General features: G+C 53.6%; 1 protein-coding gene across 2 annotated transcripts; it reads left to right on the forward strand.

The window, feature by feature from the left end:
• Positions 1-506: 506 nt before the first annotated feature.
• SYNGR1 (synaptogyrin 1) lies at positions 507-11,928 on the forward strand. 2 transcript variants are annotated; one of them, XM_084290144.1, is made up of 4 exons: positions 507-682; positions 7,864-8,101; positions 8,728-8,873; positions 11,299-11,928. In XM_084290144.1, the coding sequence occupies exons 1-4, from the start codon at positions 584-586 to the stop codon at positions 11,515-11,517; spliced, it is 702 nt and encodes a 233-aa protein (XP_084146270.1). In that variant the 5' UTR covers positions 507-583; the 3' UTR covers positions 11,518-11,928. The 2 variants fall into 2 exon arrangements, with proteins under 2 accessions (XP_084146270.1, XP_084146269.1); XM_084290143.1 differs by having other exon boundaries at positions 10,610-11,340.
• The last annotated feature ends 7,192 nt before the right edge of the window (positions 11,929-19,120 follow it).

Here is a 19,120-nt window from a genome sequence, read left to right on the forward strand (position 1 = left end):
GGCTTTAATTGCTCATTTATCTCCCCTAGGCTTGCCTCTAGCTCCTACAGCTGGCTCTGGCGTTGCAGGGCTGCGTCACAGGCTGCCAATAAAACAAATTCAAGCTTGGGCAGGACGAAGAGGTGCCGGAGCGAGCTGAGCACGTTCCCCACGGAACCGGTCTGCAACCTGCTGGTTGTGTTGCTTCGTCAGCCTTTGAGCTGAGTTTTTTAGCAATAAGGAGCCGGAGACATCCCGTGGTTTGCCTGGTGGTGTGGAGCAAAGCTGGGCTTCGGCCGTGCCCAGGCTGGCCTCAACACCAGGCAGCCACAAGACAGGATGCTGCGCAGCCTCACCCACGCGCCTTGCACCACCTCCCACGGCTAGACCTGAAAAAAACATAATAATAAAGAAAAATACAAAAAAAAAATAAAAAAAAAAATAGATGGAGGGGGAGGAGGGGAGGGAAGGGGGAGCGCTCCCGCGCGGCGCGCCCCCGCGGCGGCGGCGTGAGCGCGCCCGGCTCGTGCCCGCGGGCGCGGGGCTGGCAGGCGCGGCGCTGCCCGGCTCGGCGCGGCTCGGCGCGGCTCGGCACGGCCCCGCCATGGACGGGGGCGCCTTCGGAGCGGGGAAAGCCGGCGGCGCCTTCGACCCGCAGGCCTTCCTCCGGCAGCCGCACACCCTGCTGCGGCTCCTCTCCTGGGTGAGCCCGGGATGGGGACCGGGGATGGGAACGGGGCTGGGAACGGGTTGGGAACGGGACGGGCTCGGGGGAGACCCCCCCCCCCCCCCCCCGGCTGCAGGGCTGGCAGGCGGCACGGTCCTCGCCCCCCCCTGCACATGCACACCTATATATATACATATATATAGGTTATATATATACATACACCCTTATTCTCTCGCTATACAATACCCTTCCCATATGCTAGACCTCCTAAATCGCTGCCTGTGCTGTACATTGCGTAATATACCCCATTATTCCCACTAGGACGGTTCTATATGGAGTGCTGTAATATACCCATTAGCTATCCACTGCGTGCACCTATGGGGGTACGCACCGCTGCGCCTCCCCGCACACCTCCCCGTGCGCACACATCCAGGGCTATGCGTGTTTGGCTATCTCCTGTGGCCGTATTTCCCTATGTAACACATCCACGCGCATATATCGCATAGGTGCGTGCATGCAGCCCTCCATACACCCCAGATATAGCGGGGAGAGCTTTGGGGTTTCACCCCTGGGGTGATGCCGCAGGGTGTGCGGGGCTTGGCGGTGCCTGGGCGAGCTGCTGGGGGGGCTCTGCGCTTCCCTGGCTTGCTTTCAACCCACCCCAGACTCTTTTGCCTGCAATGTTTGCCCCCCATCCTGCCCTACACCAGCGCGTCCCCGCAAGAAGGTCATTGGGATTAAGGGAGCGAGCTGCGGCGGGCAGCCGGCGCGGGAGAGATTGAGGTCTGGGCCGGGAGCAGAGGAGGGAGAGGGCAGGGAGAGGGAGCCGGGGGACACATGCGCACCGGAGGGGGAGGCGCGAGCCGCCTGAAATGGGAAAATAAAATAAAATAAAATAAAATGCAGCGAGCGGCGCGGGGGGAACAGGGGATTGAAGGGAAGGTGGCCGCGGGGGGTGCCGTCCGTCTGTCCGTCCGCCCGTCCGTCCGTCCGCGGGGGTCGTGACTCGAGGGTGGCTGGAGAGCTGCTAGATGGCTGGGGATGGGATTAACATTTCGGGGGTGGCCTGTCCATCTGTCCATCCGTCCGTCTGTCTGTCCGGGCTTGTTTACAGGGGGACGCGTGACCCCCTTCCCCGAGCGGGCAGAGCGAGGGTGATGGACGCGGGGTGACCTACAAAGGCTCGCCTGCCTCTGATCTCTGGGACAGAATTTCCTCTTTCTCCCTCTCTGCCTTCTTCTTTTTCCTTTCTTCTTTTTTTTTTTTTTTTTTTATTCCCCTCCTCTGTGACTTCATTCGAGCACTGCAGGGTTCTGGCTTCCCAAAGGTGAGGCAGAGAGAGAGCAGGAAATAAGGATTTTTTATTTTTTTTTTGGGGGGGGGGCACCTGCTCTGCTCCAGAGTGTCTCAGGTGCTGTCGGGTCACCCTCTGAGCTCAGCCCCGTGCTCCCCAGGTCCCCCCAGCAAGGAGCACGTCCCGGGGACCAGCCTGTCCCTGCCACCCCACGGTGTTTCCCCATCTCTGAGGGTCTGACCTTGACAGAGGACAGGCTGGGCTTTACCCCAGGTGCTGTGGGATGGACCTGTGGGAACTCGTGTCCTGATGTAGGAGCTGGAACTGCTGCAGGTCAGCAAGGGACCCGGCATTCACCTTTTTTCTCCCCAACAACAGGTTCCTCCCTGTGCTTTTTCACTGGTTTTGTCTGGTCTCTCCTGCTGAGCACCTCTCCCTCCCCATAGCCAGGGGAGGCAGTCCCCAAATGTTTAGTTATGATTATTTTTTTTCCCCAAAACTTGAGTCCCAGAAAGGTCCTGATGGGTGTTGAAGTCCCGTCTCAGGCTGTCACAAGGGGCCCTTTTGGCCCCTTCCATAAATCAGCTGAACTTTGCTCAAAAAAAATAATGGTTCGTGGTTGTTTCGCCCTTCTCACTCCCTCTGGGAGAGATTTCAGATGCTGAGATGCTCGGGGCCATCAGGGCAAATCTATTCACGGCTGTTTGTTTTTTTTACCCATTTCTTTCCATGCTCTTATGCCCTTCGGTTTAAATGGTGCTGCTCCCTCCCTGCTCCTCTCCCCCGGGTGCATTTACAGGCGGCGAGCGCATCCGCACTTAGCCCGCGTATTGCCGGGCCCCGTGAGCTGAACCCTTCTGTCGACGAAGGGCTCGTCCTCGCCGTGCTGTCCCAGGAGCCTTCCCTTCCCACCCCAGGACCTGATGGAAATGCTTCGATGCCTCCTCACATCTCACGTGCCTTTCGCCTCGCCGTGGCTAGCCGGAGACTCCTTTTGGCCGGCTGCACGTGACGAGCTTTCATTAAGAGCAGAATATCTTTACGGTGGCTTCCCGAGGCAATGACCTTGTGCTGGGGCCACGCCGTGTTTTAGAAGACAGTCCCGACACCCAAGTGTGTATGGCATTTTACCAGCGGGCAGCAAAGCTGGCTCGTGCCCACGGGGCTTGCAGCCCGATGCAGGCAGTGCTTTGGTGCTTCGGAGGGCCTGGGGCTGTCCCTGCCGCTGAAATTCCCGGCTTTGAGGGTCCGCAGCAGCTCGTGCCCTCTGCCTCCTCTCCTTCACGTGCTTTTTGGTCAGTGGCTGCGTGGTGTTGGCAAGCGATAAAAGGAAAGCGGCCTCTGCTCTGAGCCAAGCTCCAGGCATGGCTCCTCACGAGGTCCCCTTCGCGTGGGACCCCTTTTTAAGCTCCACTGGGGCTTTTTGGGGTCGGTGCTGGTGGGAGAGGACAGGCAGTGGATGCGCACAGCCCCGGTGTGCTTCGGGGCTGGGCACAGCAGGTTGTGCTGTGCCCAGCCTGACATTTCCAGGAAAGACCTTGGAGCAGGGACAAATCACCCGCTAATGGCATCTGCAGATAAAAATCTGAGAAGCAGCACAGAGGGACAGAAGGCAATGCTGAAATACGAGCAAAAAAAAAATATATGCTCTGAATAGAAGGGAACTCTTCCTGGTGGACAAAGGTGCGATTTGGGGGCACTTCGCTCAGCAGCCACTTGGCGATGTGGGGGCAGTCTGGAAATCACAGGAGGACCTGGGTGGCAGCGTGGAGAAGGCAGGGTATGGCCCAAGGGAGCTGTCGCTAGGAGCAGTGGGGCAGAAGCTGCTGTTTGACCATGGGAAGAGCATAAAACGGGACGGAGCTTCCCACAGTGCCCCCAGGAAACCTCTTCCTCCCTCACTGTCTGCTGCCCCATCTTTCCCAGCAGCCATGGGCTCCCAAACGTGGGCAGCAGAAGGGTTAATTGCTGCCAAGCCGGGCGTGAAAAAGAGCTGGCTGGGGAGGAGAGCCTGCTGGGGATCCCAGGGCAGGAATTAAGGATGCAGGAATTAGGGATGTGGAGCCTCTCCCCCTCCCCGCATCACCTGCTCCAGCTCAGCCCCGGGGAAGCCGGTGCCATGTGGCTGGCGGCCAGGGAAAGGGGCTGGGGGTTAACGCCACCCGTTTTGGGGGAATTTAGGGCTGTGTCCCCCCTGCCAACACAGGGGGGAAGCCCCAGGGTCAGGGCTCGTCAGGACACCACTGTGCGTGCAGTGCCAGCAGTGGGGGACAAACAGAGGCCTTCTGCTTCCGAGCTGCTGGTCCCACGCTACCAAAAGCTGTGTGTTTTCTTCAAAATGAGCTAAAAACACGAAGATTTAACGATGATGATGATGATAATAACAATCCGTGGCTGTGCAGGGCTCTCCAAAGCTTTCCAGAAACCGCGGCTGAACGCAAATGAAAACCCCCTCATCTCTGCCAGGCCGGCATTTGATATCTCCCTCGTCCTCGCATTTTTAAATAGATTTATTCCTGGTTGCTGCCAGATCAGGCACAGGAGAGGTTATTGCCTCCTTCTGCCCGAGATGGATTTGATTTGAAGTCCTGCAAGCCATATTATGTCCCCAAACTGTTTCCTTTCCCTAATGGAATAAACCGGGGGGCTGGGGAGGGGGAGAGGAAGCAGGCAGGGCAGCAGAGCCCGTGGCTGGAGGGCACTGCCGCAAGCCAAAGCAGCCTCATCCCTGATAAAAGGCCCTGGTGGGGATTTTAGGGAAGGAGTTATGGCAAATTCCTGGGAGGAGGTGCAGGAAAATCCTAGCACGGCACCCGGAGGCCCATCACATGATGCCTGGGGCTGGGGATGGGCAGCGCGCTGGGGACCTCACATGATGCTCAGGAGTTTGTGCCTGGCCGGAGCAGATTTCTGGGGCCAGAAAAAAGAGGTCTTTCATGGGGGGGATGTGGCTTTCTGTCCACTCGGCACGTTGTAAGCCTTCACACCCCTGTAACAGCCCCTGGGAAAGCGGGGCAGGAAAACTCTCAGCCTCCCCCCGCCTCGTCCCGCAGTGCCCTAGCATTAAATTCATTATTTTTTTTCGGTGTCTTTCAGCGAGTTCCTCTGGCTGTGTCAGCTCTGCAAAGGGCCCTGCTCTGGGCTTCTCCAGGTGCCTCAGAGCCCTTTGGTTAAAACAAGCCTAGGGAAATGCCTGCAGCAGCCTGTGATGATGTGCTGTCAAAGGAGCAGTGAAAACAGGGTCCCAACAGCAGGCGGCTTGCCCAGATCCCCTCTAAGTGCTCTTTTCTGTCCCTTTTTCTAGTCAGCAGCTGAATACATTACTGCTTGTGTGCCACGAACGGGCACCTCCAAAGAGATGTTACACCTGCTCGGCTGGTGTTGCTCCCGGAGGCCTAAGGAAACCTGCCCAACCTAAAAATCCGGTTACTTTAAGCCCCGTCGAGTTTCTTCAACAGCCTCGCCGAAGAAATGAGGCCACTCCAAAAGCAAAACGCCTGCCTGGTTGTCACGACCACGCGCAGGGAAGGAGCAGGGGAGAGGTCCCCAACAAGAGCGCTGTGCTGCTGTGGGGGATATCGGGGTGCAGGGCTTTGCACCGGCCTCCTGCACGTCACTTCCCAGCTGTAGGTGTATTTTGGGGCGTTTTCTTACTCTCTGTACACAAAGCTTTGTGCACTGGGGACTCGTTGTGCGAAATGGGGCCACAGCGTTCCCAGGTGCCGCGCTAGGTCAGCGGGCTTCTGCCCACCACCTATGCCAAGACGTTGCTGCTGTGGGTTAAATATTCAGCAGTTCAGCCTCCTACTGGGAAATTTCGGGGGGTGGGGATGTCCCTCTGGTCTTGGGCACTCAACTGTTCCTTTAGGAAGTGCTGATGCAGGCAGGTCTGAAGGGACAGAGGCGAAAAGGAATTATTCTGCTGCTTGTGCTCGGTGAGAGCCCTTCCAGGTCAGCGGCAAACCAGGAGATAAGAGCCCAGAGAGGACGTGTATCATGGTAGGAACAGAGTAACCAGAGGCGTCTCTGGGGAGAGGCTGTTGCAGAAGTTCACTCATCCCAAAATGAGCAAGCAGAGACTCAATACAGAGTGTTGCAAGGCTTGACCTGACTCAGGGAGTCGACACTTTACCATTATTGAGCCCTGAAACAAAAATGAACAGCAGGCTAAGCCTCTTTTGAGGCTATTTCTCGTCTTCCAAGTGAAGCTCTGCACTCGCTTTGTAACCTCAGTATCAGGAGGGTGTTTCAGGTGGCAGTGTCAGCCCTGGCAGCACCTGGACTTCACTTCGAGCAGTCTCTTGGCCCTCCGGTAGGTCAGAGGAATACAGCACGTACAGCCCAGCCTGCCATTAACTGCGGGAGACCTCCTGCTGAAAGACCCCGCGTGTAACTGTCTGCGACTTGCTGCCTTTCTAAACCACTCGGACTGAAATCTCGAGGACCAGACCTTTGCTTTGGGCGTAAGAGGTTTTTATTGGCTTGTGTTTTTCATGGGCAATTTGAGCAAAGTGTGATCAATTTTGATTTTCAAGGAGGAGGAAGAGGAGGAGAAATCAGCTGTTTAATCTCCTGTCTTGGAAATCTCTTTCTGACTTTCAGAGAACCCATACAGCCCCGATGCTTAGAGGCACCACCTCCCAGCTCTGTTGGGTTGCAGCGGTGTGTCAAAAACACGCTCGACATCAGCAACACACGCGGGACCAAATTATGAGCTTTTGAGTGAAAAAATTATACTGGTGTTAGTAGATACGTGTTAGAGCTTGGCAGCTGAAACGTGGGCACCGTTGAGGGCTGTCAGGGTTGTTCTTGATGCTCTTGGTCAAACAGCAGAGCTCTGGGCTGTGGGACTGGGGCATCCTCCAAGGGTCTTGAGATGCCCTGCAAAGAAAAACCTGCAAGTGCCACCTTCATCTTCCTCTCCTCCTCCTGCGGCTGCTGTTTGGTTGAGATGAAGGAGTGGGGCTGCCGTAAATACCTCTCTGCCACGGTGAGCCTGCCGTGTCAGAGAGGGCTGGCCCTGCGGCAGGTGACAAAGGCTAAGTCGGTGAGCGAAGATTAAACTGGCAGCTGCGGATTAGGGCCTTCCTACCTGGCCTCATCCTTAATTCTGCCTGGTTTAAAATAACACACGGCAGGTAGGGAGTGCTGATGGGGGCCCTTCTCCTGCAGCTGTGATCAGATTTTGGCGTTAGCCACGGTGACGGCGAGTGCAAGAGGCAGAAATCTTGCAAAAGCTGATCCCGGCAGTAAATGGGCAGGGGAGCAAGAGATGTGGTGAGCTGGGAAGAGGGGAGAAGGAGGGAAGCTACCCATCCTGTTAGATCTTCTAAATGGCTGTAAGAGGTGATAAAATGCTTTTAAAAAGAAGTAAAAAAAGCCCAAGCAGAGGGGCAGAAGATGTGCAAGGGGGTGGGGAGAGTGAGAGCCCAGCGGGTCAGCAGGAGGAGCTGGGGCTGTGGGAGGGCGAACGGGGAAAAGAGCTCGGTAGCTTCATGGATAAAATTGGAGAACAAATGTGTGGTGGAAACAATGACTTCCTAGAAGGGAAAGGAGTGGGTAGGAGGAAAAGTGCAAAGTAAGCAGATTGCTGCTGCTGGTAGCTCTTGCATGCAGGCGCCTGCGCCAAAGCCTTATCCGAATTCACACTCCACGTCACCTCCCCATGTGTCCACGGGAAGCCGCCCTTCCTCCGGGCTGAGGCTGCTTTACATCTGTTTGGATCAAATGGATAAAAAAAAAAAAAGCATCCAGAAGTGCCCTATTTTAAGCTAATCCTCTGAAATAAAATACAACTCCCCGGGGCCACAGTCCAGGCGAGGCTGTGGGACAGGAGTGATGCTGGTGGAGAGCGGCCACGCTTGCAGGAGCAGGTCCAGAGGGGGCTTGCCCTGATGTGCCTCCCACCTCTTTCCCCCTCTAGGTGTTCTCCATCGTGGTGTTTGGCTCCATCGTCAATGAAGGCTACGTGAACCGCGTGGACGACTCGCAGGAGCACTGCATTTTCAACCGCAACCGCAACGCCTGCAACTATGGCATCACCGTGGGCGTCCTCGCCTTCCTCAGCTGCCTTCTCTACCTGGCTCTGGATGCCTACTTCCCGCAGATCAGCAGCGTCAAGGACCGCAAGAAGGCAGTGCTCTCCGACATCGGTGTCTCGGGTGAGCTTCCTGGCACAGCGCTGCTCTTCAGTGCTGGCCGCTGCCTCTGCTCTTCTCCCCACCGGGTGCCAACCTGGACGCCCAGCTCCCTGCTACCGAGCCCCTTTCCCATCCCCCGTCCCCAGGGGATGTAGGATATTGAGGATATCTCAGCAGCTTTCGTCAGGATAAGGGCTTTCATCGCTGCTGAGCTAAGCAGAGGCCAGTTGTGCGCCTGCGGGCTGGCTGCTCCTGCTGCGGCTCCCTTGGAAGGAGCTGCTCTTCGCTCGTCCTTGCAGGACAGGGGCGTGAAGCTGTGGTGATTGCTCTTGTACTGAGAGCCAAATGCAAGTCCTGTGATCAATCCAAGCACAAGCAAACAAAACCTCCTCCCGCTGACTCTCCTGAGGTACCTTCTGCAGGCACCTATCATTCTGCAGTCACCTTGATGGTTTAGCTGTCCGTGAACCTACTCACTGAGCTTAGAAAGCCTGCACAGGCAGAATTTGGCCCAGCCTGCAGTGCACTGGCGGGTCTCATCGGGTTGCAGTTTCCAGAGAAACGCGATGTGTTTGTGATTTGCCCTTACGTGCCTTCTTGATCTCTCTCCCCTTCCCCTTTGGCGTGCTGCTGGTGGCCCATCCCAGCCTTTTGGGCATTCCTGTGGTTCGTTGGCTTCTGCTTTCTGACCAACCAGTGGCAAGCTTCCAAAGAAGAGGACAACCCGATGAACGAGGGAGGGGATGCAGCCCGAGCAGCCATCACGTTCTCCTTCTTCTCCATCTTCACCTGGGTGAGTAGAGAAGCCGTGACATCGGATCAAGCGTCCTCTGCAGCGTGTTAGCCTGTGGGGAATGGGAGGTGGGTGGCTCTGGGATCCCAGTTCACATGGCTTTGGAGAAGGAAGAGCAGGAGGAGAGGTTGCTGAAAGGGAAACCTGGTGTGGTGGTTTCACACTGATGGCTCTGCCATGCTGCTCTATCACTCCCCGTCCCAAAAAGAACAGGGGCAGAAAATATGACAGTAAACGCCTCGTGGGTTGAGATAAGGACAGGGAGATCACTCACCAAGAGCTGTCGTGGGCAAGACAGACTCAGCATGGGAAAATTAATATAATTTATTACCTATTGCTAGTAGGTTAGAGCAGAGAACTAGTACCACGGGGTCCATCCATCCATCCCCCAGGAGCAAACTGCTCCAGCACGGGTCCCCCATGGGCAGCAGCTCCCCCCAGACCCCTGCTCCTGCGTGGGCTCCTCTCCACAGGCTGCAGCTCCGGCCCAGGGCCTGCTCCTGCAGGGGCTCTCCATGGGCCTCAGCCTCCTCTAGGCCACATCCACCTGCTCCACCGGGGGCTCCTCCACCCACGGGGGGGCTGCAGCATGGAGATCTGCTCCGTGTGGGACCCATGGGCTGCAGGGGGACAGCCTGCTCCACCAGGGGCCTCTCCACAGGCCACAGGGGAACTGCTGCTGCGTGTCTGGAGCACCTCCTGCCCTCCTGCTGCACTCACCTGGGGGGCTGCAGGGATGGGTCTCTCACATTTCTCACTCCTCTCTCCCAGCTGCTGTCTCACAGCAGATTTGTTTCCCCCTTCCTTAAATCTGCTCTCTCAGAGGCCCAACCAGCGTCTCTCTCTGGCTTGGCTCTGGCCAGCAGTGGGTGCTTTGTGGAGCCACCTAAAGCTGGCTCTGCCCTGACATGGGGCAGCTGCTGGGCTCTGCTCACAGAGGCCACCCCTGCAGCCCCCCACTACCAAACCCTTGCCACGTAAACCCAATACACCTGGGAAGCAAGGACACCAGAACGTATGTGGAAGGAGACCTCACAGAGACTCCAGTCAAGAGTGTCCTTGACAAACCTCCGGGATGACCTTGTGCAAGCCAGCCTCCCCGGGCATCATTTCCCTGCACGTGAAAGGATTTTAACAGCCCTTTCAGCTCATCGATGCTAAGCAGAGAAGGGAGCTCCAGAACAGGGGTTCAGCGCTGTCACTTCTTCATCCCATTGCATGAAAATGCTTGGTGGCCACAGGAGGCTGCAGCCACATCCCTCCCAGGCTGTACCCATGACTGCAGCTCCACTCAGGAATGGCTTTTTCAGAAGATGACTGCAGGCTTTTTAGACTTCCCTTTCCCGGCAATCCCTTGTTCCCCATTCAATACAAATCCCCCCTGCAATTCTCATCCCATCTCTGAAAGCACCGAGTCCTCGTAGCTTTATCTCCTGTGTTGGGCAAGGGCTGGTAGGAAGGGTGCCGAAAGGCAATGAAGCTGTCAGAGAGGGAGGGGGGCTGCCAAATGCTGAGCACCAGCCAAAGTGGCAGCGGGGACCAGGGGCAGCACCGTGACCCCCCCACAAGCCAAGCCCCTTGCTCGAGTGCTGCCAAGGGCAAGCAGCGGTGTCCCTTGAGCTCCAGCACAATGTGTTTTTTGTTTTTGTTTTTTTTTTTCTTAATTTCAGTCAAATGCTCTGGTTTGTTCTTTCTTACTGATTCTCCTCCCCACACCTCTCTCTCTCTCCTCACAGGGCTTCCTCACCTTTCTGGGTTTCCGGCGACTCAGGGACATTACTTTTCAGGAGGAATACAACACGCTGTTCCCCAACTCCCCGTCCTTGCTGCCATAGTGCCCCTCGCTGGTGGCGAGCCTGGGGGCAGGGACAAGGGGTGCAGATGAAGGAGGCTGTCGAGCAGTCGGCTCCAACGCTCTGACCACGGGCGTTTGTTCGTGTGTTCCTCCTCTGCCCCTTCTCTCCCTCACCCGAACTAATGCTGTGTAACACTTGTGCCTTTCTTTTGATGACTGCTCAGACCTAATATTTCAGCCAGGAGATGCCTTCTGCCCCCACCACTGTATCTTCTCCATTCCTCCCAGCCCTCATTCCCCAAACTCTTCCCCGTGGGGCAGTTCGTGACCTGCCAAACCGCTCAACGCTGTCGGGGATGCTCTGGGAAGACGAGACGTGCCTTTTGGGGTCTGCGATGCTGAACCCCATGCCCAGGCTCCCTGCTGGCCACCCCATTGCAGCTTGTCCCTCTTCTCCTTGCCACGGAGCTGGTGCCTTACGCAGGGCAGCCTGAACCTGGACAGGCGTCGCGCACTAACCCGTAACCACTACTAACCCTCCTTTTGTTTGTTTCTCTCTCTCGGTACGTTCCCCTCTCTCTTTCTCCCGTCCCCTCTCTGCTTCCCGTCTCTCCCCGTCCCCCCTTGAAGGTGGGCCAGGCGTTCCTGGCGTATCAGCGCTTCCGGCTGGGCGCCGACTCGGCCCTCTTCTCCCAGGACTACATGGACCCCAGCCAGGACTCCGGCATGCCTTACGCTCCCTACACGAACGAGGAGGATGCTACGGACGCGGTGGGGACGTACCAGCAGCCTCCTCCGGCAGATGCTTTCGACACCGAGACACAGGGGTACCAAACGCAGAACTACTGAGCCGCCGATGCCCCTTCCCCGGCCCCTTTCCCTTCTGCCCCCTTTCCCACTGCCGGCAGCAAGCCGAGGCACAAACCAGACACGTGCGTAGCGGCACAAGAGGTGGCTCTCAGCTATGCTCCAGCCTTCTGGGTCATCTGTTTTTATTTATTGTATTTTTTTTTTAACAAAGAAAAAGGGTTCCCCATCGCCTCTTCCCTCTCCTCCCACCAGAACTACCGGCCAGCACCAACATGTCCCAAAATCTGTCACCGAGGGAGGTCCCCCCCCTTCGCTCCTCTCCCTCCTTCAGTGGGGCAGGGGGGAAGGATGCTGGGGGTGGAAGGGAAGAGGTGTTCCTAGGCGAGGCGATGCTGCTCCATGCTGCAGGAGATGCGGGAGCGTCCGAATTGGGCCCGAGGGCCTGTTGGCTCAGGGAGGGGAGGGTGGAAGGGGGGCAGGCTGAGAGCTGGCATGCAGGCGTGCGAGGGTGGAGGGGGGGCTGCATGGAGGGGCGAGGGTGCCCTTCCACTTGAGTGGGGAAATGCTTTATTTTCAGAGGGTTTTGGGGGGGAGCGGGAGAGGGGAGGGAGCACGAAGAGAGAAAACGGGAAGGGCAAGAGGAATATTTGCAGGTACAATCAAAAACAAATGCAGCTTTTTGTAGATTTTGCTGTAGATGAAAGCAAGGCTTGAGAGAGCAGAGCAGAGGGGCAGTGCCGTGAGAGCTGCTCCTTCCCTTTGGGTTAAGGCGGAGGTGTGTTTCCCCTCATCTGTTTGCCGTTTCACCTGGGCAGGAGGAGGAGAAGGAAGCCAGTTTCACTCCTCGGGTGCTGCTGCAGCCTCCTCCCTTCCTCTGGTAGCATGGCACCACCTCGAGCACAGGGGAATGGAGCAGGACCCCTAGAAAGAAACGTGGCTGCCGTCACACTGGGGGGCCGCCGAGCAGTGAGGGTCCGTAGGTGGGCTTCGTCTCCCATTCGGATGGGGCGGTCAGCACAGCAAGGGGAGAACTTCCTCCGTCCTTGCGAAGTTGGTTTGTGCCAGACCGGGCTCTCTGAAGGCTGGTCCTGCTGTATTTTGCATTTATTATACCTTCGTGCTCCTTCTGCAGCATCTGGTAAGTCTTTAAAGCCTCACCTAGGTGGCAGTAGTGCCTCTCGGATAGAGCTCGGAAGGACAGTACTCCACACTCCTCGTGATTTTGCTTCAAGTCAAGACACAGCTCCGGAAGCAGGCTGCTAATTCCAGGATAAAATTAATGTCTGTGCCTAAAGGGAAATAACCGAGCAATAGCCAGACGTGCGATTTTCTGCACAGCCCTCTTAGAGCACAAGCAGTGGGGTATGTCCTGAGGAGCTCTATCCCCTGAGCAGCCACCGTGGTCCATGCAACGTTGACCCACGTAGCAGAGATCAGGAGCAGCTCTAGCATCCGCAGGTGCTTCACCTGAGCGTTTGGCCCATTCCCTGTAGCATCCCTTGGAGACAAGAGGATGGGACGCGGGCACGGCCTGTGGTTGTGCAAACATCTCATCTGGAGGACGCTGAGCCTTCCTTCACCCACATCACCAGTCTTCCTAGCACTACTCCAGCTGCCCCACAGCGGTAGAGAAGGGGGAGACAATGTTGAGTTGCAGACCCCAAGAGGGAAGGGGGCACGGTTTCTACCTGCTCCTAGCAGCTTTCAGGAGCTGCTAGACCTCCGCAGGGGTGAGAGGCAAGCCTGTCACTTGCAGACCTGTGCTGCTGGCTGCTATCCCCATGGCTTGCCCTCCCTTGCTGGTGGTTGCTGATGAAAGGGGAACCAACGAACCCTGTAGACATGCAAGGAGGGCCTGGGCAAACGTCCTGTGCTCCGTGGCTGCGAGCGAAAGCAATACTGTACATAGGAGGGGTATTTTTCAGAGGGAAGCCCCTCGGGCTTCTTTTATTTTCTGTGGGATCAGCCTAATATTTAGGCTTGGGAGGGGGTTACTTTATTGAGAGAGATTCATTATGACTGTGGCTGTGGGGGGGAGCTCCCTCCAGTCCATCTCTCCTAAGGGGGGAGTGGAATGAGAGAATAACGAGGTGGAGGAGGAGAAAAACTCGTTGTACTCACCCAGACTCATCCGTGTCACCCTTCACGCTTTCATTTTGGGTGTTTGGGGGAAGCCAAAGGGGAGAGGAGGCAGCGGCTATAAATAATCAACCCTTGGCATAAAATACGTTGTCCGTTCTGGGAGGAATCGCTCATTACCTGCCCCATCTCGTCAGGGAGGGGGCGAGGGACCAGCTGCATGAGGTACAGGCCATGCATCGGGGCGGTCTACCTGGGGACCTGTTTTAGGGTGTAGCATGGCCCTACCCCCATCAGAGCTACATAGATGGCTAAACATCATGCGGGGGTGACTCACGAGAAAGCCTTCCTTTATCGTCTTTGGCTCGCCTCCCTCGTAACCATCTGATGGCCTCCAGTGGGTTTGAGGTGGGACAAGCCTCCCCCTCAAAATGCAACTTCCAGTGGCATATGGCCATCTCTGGAGATGGCCCTACCCAAGGGGTTGTTTATCTTATCTCAGGCGCTCCTGATAAGGTGCTTCCTGTTTCTGGTGATCATAGGCAAGGCCCGGGCAGCTGGCTGGAACATGTCCCTTTTAGCTCCTCAACTTTGGTGAGATCAGTCCCACTCTGGGGATTAGGAGATCAGAGGGAAGGCTACATAAGCAAAATGATAAGAAGGCTTTCTTCCCGCCATGCCATTTGTCTGGATTACAGAGGATTACGGATCCCCTGCTGGGCGCAACGGCCCATTGATGTCTTCTTATCTTACAAAGCCTCCAAGTAAGGGACTTCCATGAAAGCAGGGGCTGTGAAGGGCAAAGGAATGATGAACCTTTGCCCCACCTCTACCTGTGGCTTCAACCTCTGGACACGTCCCCATGCCCCGTTTTCCCCTGTCCCCAGCACCCAGTTCATCACCTCATTGCACCCCCTTCCCCTCCGCGTTCTTCCTGGCAGTTCCCTCAGGGGAGGAGGGCATTTGTGTCCCCACAGCCTCGCGAGCACTTGGGAGGCCCCAGGAAGGCAGCATAGTGGGATGGCCTCCACAGGAGGCTCGGCTCTGGTCCCCAGAGCGGGTGCAAGGCAAGGAGCCCAGCGAGGCCACCTCGCGCAGTGAGTCCAAACCATCCATCCAAACAACTCCCCGTGGCACCCGTAACACCACCTGGGCTGCCCTGCCCCTTCCCCTGACACATTACTGCCTGTGTATAGTATATATATTATATATATATATTTCAAAGGATGTATAATATAAAGCTATACATATATACGTATATACGATGACTCGCGGATGGCCTGCTGCATACAGGATCCCCTGAGTGGTCTTGTCTAAGCCCGAGTGTCCCTTCACCCTTCCTCCCCGCTCCCCCGTCCGTCCTCAAACCCCACTACAGCGACCCCCGCCACCTCGGCACCTGTGTTTACAATGTCCTATATATTTGTGGTTAACAAAGTGAAGGTGGTAACTACTGGTGTCTCAATAAAGTTACGACATTCAAAATAACCAAACTATGTGAAAAATTGGTCTGGGTTTTCTTTGTGGAGGGAGGGCTTTTCCAACAGTTGCTTGTTTTGCTTGGCCTGTTTCAAATCACACCCATCAAGTGTCTCTTACCTACTCAGCAGGAAAAGACGAGCAGGAGCTTGAAGTACCGCATTAGAACGGGAGACTTATTCTGAAAGGGGTAGAAGGTGTGTATGGAGGACATGCAAAAATATAATATGAACACCAATGTTTTCACACCGAGGGAAGCAGATCTTTTTATTATTTTGATGTGTCTTTACTTGTATTCATCTGTGTGTGACCATTGCTTGGGTGCCCAGCATAGTACACATTTTCAAAACATAAATACTGGGAAACAAGAGCTCTCAAGACTGGGTTTCAGTAAGAGATAGCCCAGCCTTAAAAAAAAGGATCTCATTTCAACTCGCTCTGTGATAAAAATAAAATTCAAAATGCTACCCTGTGATAATATTTAGATAAAGCTTCCTTCTCATCACTCGAGTACCACAGTATGTAACGTGCCTGCTATTGTGCAGCTTGAGGACAGCACGCAGAGACACACGATGGTAAACTGGCTGTACCTAGTCCTCCAAACTGGCTCCCTTCTTGGGTACAGCTGAGCACACACACACACTGTAGCTTCACATAAGAGTACACCCAAAAGTGTTGATGTACCCACCTGTCCCTTGATTAACCTTTCTTTGGAAAAAGATCTTCCTACAGCCCTAGCTTTTGGGGTGGAAGTGTTTTAGAGATGTCTTAGCAACGGGAGGAGTTAAGAACTGCTGAGACCAAATTGTCAAAAACAAGCATTTACAATGAGTAAGACTTCAGCATTATGAGTTTGTTTGTTTCTTCTAATCATCTGAAATCTGTTTAATTGCTTTCTGGTATTTCAAGCTCTTATGAGTCACGTTTTGAAGCTTCTCCCTGCAGGCATGACATCTACAAACACAATTCTACTATAAAGTTTTTTTTTAAAAGTTCACATAATCCCAGAACTCCAGGAGATGAGGCTTTATTTAGCACATCATAGAAGTCAGAAAAATCATATGCCTCAGCACAAATGAAACAACCTCATTTCCCTCCCTCAAAACTCCAGCTGGTCTACAGCTCTGTACAAAATCTCTCTTGCAGTGATATTTGTCTCATTCTCTTGGGGGGGATAAACATTCCCTCTCCATCTCCCTTTCTCCTCGCAGTAGCTTTCCAACTCTCTGGCAGGTGCTAGGGGAAAGAATTGCTACCTCCTCTCTGTCTCCAGCTCTCCTTCCTTTCATCATGCTCGTTCTCTCTGTTGCTCTATCTCTATTTCTTGGCCTTTTCAACCTGCCTGGAAATAGCAGCCTACAAATGAGGCAGGAGCATTAGGGCATCTGTGCCCGTGGGAAGCATCGGGCTGCAGTTGGTAGAGGTAGGTGGGGTGAGCTCAGGGTGGAGCTTGCAATGCCACCCCCCTCCACCATCCTTTTCTGTCCATGGTAGGTGCTGAGCAAGTGTAGCAATCTGGCTCTGTCACAGACCCTTCTTTTCTTCCACATCACCTGCTGCAAGCCTTGCCAAAAATCATGACTTTCCTCTCCAGCCCCAGCCTCCATTATTAGCAAAACAAGGCAGAAAAAAAAAAAAAATCTCCCTAAATGTATCTCGCTTGCGATCAGTAGAGAAAAAATAACTGATGTGAGGGTTTCTGCTGGCGATCCTGTAATTGCCTCCCATTGTGTAGGATGTCTGAATGTCTACTGCAGCACCATGCTGGGGCTGCCCTGTGCTCCCTGCTCCTCGGGGCAGGGTGTTCAATAACATTCTTCATCTTTTATCCTCCAGCCCAGCAGTGTGACCGTGCTTCTCCTTTTTCTGCAGAGAAAACATTTGCAAAAACAGGAAGGCTGTAGTACCGCTTGGCACCAGAAATACCGTGTATATAAAACCTGGCACTGGGACCGGAGAATAACGAGAAGCAATAAATACAAAAAGAGAGAGGGAGAGAGGAATGAGGAATACAGGAGTTTAACATGGAGAGGGAGCTGAAGATTTGGTAGTCATTGAATTAGACAATTCATTTACTGGTGCATGGATGAGTTCAGTGACTGATATCCTGCATTGCTGTGGAGATTTTTGCTGTATGAGAATACAGCATGGTATATAGCTGAAATTCTGGGAGGATTTACTGAAGGTAGGGAGCATAAATAAAACAAAGAACAAATAAGCTCTATCAATACAGCAACAGAAGCTCTGTTGGTGCAGTATTCCATCTAGCACGTACTGCTTAAAGATGCTGGTCTCTGCAAGCAGGTATTCATAAAGCAGGAAATGAGCTTCAGTAGCACTTTCCTTTTGGAAGATTGCAAAAGGATGGACAAACATGCATTTAGCATTGTAAGCAGCCTTGCTTGGCAAATCAAACTATTCACTTTTTGCAGACTAAGTAGTTAAGTGCCTTGCTCAATCTTAGGGCAGAAGCTCAGTGACAGAGCCACAAGAATATCCTGAAGCTGGCACAAGTATTTTCACCAACAGAAAATGTTTTGCACCAGGTCAGTTTTCCAGCCCAAATGAGGAAAAAAAAAAAAAAAAAAAAGAAGAATAAAAAAATGGAATGACAGTGATCAGTGACTATGAGAGCTGAAGTCATACATTTAAACTAGGAACAAGGCATACAACTACAAAGAGGTGACTAGTCATTGTACAAACACGGAAAACGGCAGCTTTTCTATCTCACACCTTTAGGAGAGTTGTTTTACTCATTGAAATCATATTCTGCCCTATCACAGACACACGCAGACTCCACTCTTGCTAGTCTCAGAAAGACTCGCAGACATAAGATACAAATGACTCCTAAAACCCCCAGTCCTGCAATGCAATACACGCTGGCAGTCTCCGAGCACGTCCAAGGCCTTGCTGATTTCAGTGGTGTTCTGTGCAAGGACAGGGTCTGCCTGTACTCATCAAGGTGCAGGACTGCAACCTTGAATGTCATTAAATAAGCATAAGCTTTTGCTGCAATGCTGAAAAAGTGACATCGTGTTTTAAAGCAGATAAACTTGCCCGTTGCTTTTCAGCAGCACACACAATGCTGTTCTAGGCAGATTTCTGCAGCACCGGGAACTCTTGGTCCTGGTAAGAAAACAGATCTTCATTAGTACTAAATCCATCCATCCTACTTTTAATTTTAATGCAGACTCGAGCTCCATTACTAAAATTATTTGTACCCACTCACAGCTTTACTCACAGGAATACTTCAAATGACATTGGTGAAACCAAGCTTATGCATAAAGCTAAACATGTGAAAATTTGTGTGTAGACTGAGACTCTAAATTTAGCATTTTCTTCTATCTTTCACGAATATAGCCTTTAAAAAGTAATTCTGCCTCCGTACCTAAGTCTGCTTGAATGGCTGAATATCTGTGAGTCTTTTCAGCCTGAAGGGAAGAGAAAGGATCTGAAATCTTTGTATATTTGGAAGAAAGAGATGTAACAAAACAATAGACAAAGGATTTACAGGAAAGGGAGCTGGAATCCTCTGGCAGGATCCCCTGCAGCAAAACCCATCATTCCATAGAATGAGGTTAATTAACTGGCAATTATTTCTGAAGTGCATCTGAATCTAATATATTTGCCACAAAGATGTCATTAAAAGAGTATCAAGTGACTGCTGGAAGTCAAGACTACTTAACACTCATGCCCTCACAACTGTGCTGCTACATGACTGCAACTGCAAGTCTCTCGTGCTGGAGCCCCTTCAGCCTGGGTTCACCCAGAGAAATGTGCTCTGTGCCCAGCACCCTGGCGCTGCAGCCTGTCTACCTGTCATCACACACTTCAGGTCACACCAGTCACACACCTGGAGGGCTCTTCCACTGACTTGTAATCATAGAATCATAAGGTTGGAAAGGACCTACAAGGTCATCTAGTCCAACCGTCCTATTACTAACACTACCCACTACCCTACTAAATCGTATCTCATAGCACCTTGTCCAGGCCCTTCTTGGACACCACAAGGCACTGTGACTCCACCACTTCCCTGGGCAAAAATAATATACACATCTCTTCCTTATAAAATCGTATAAATCAT

This window comes from Netta rufina, assembly GCF_964035555.1.
Source record: "Netta rufina genome assembly, chromosome: 1".
NCBI classification, from domain to species: Eukaryota; Metazoa; Chordata; class Aves; order Anseriformes; family Anatidae; genus Netta; species Netta rufina.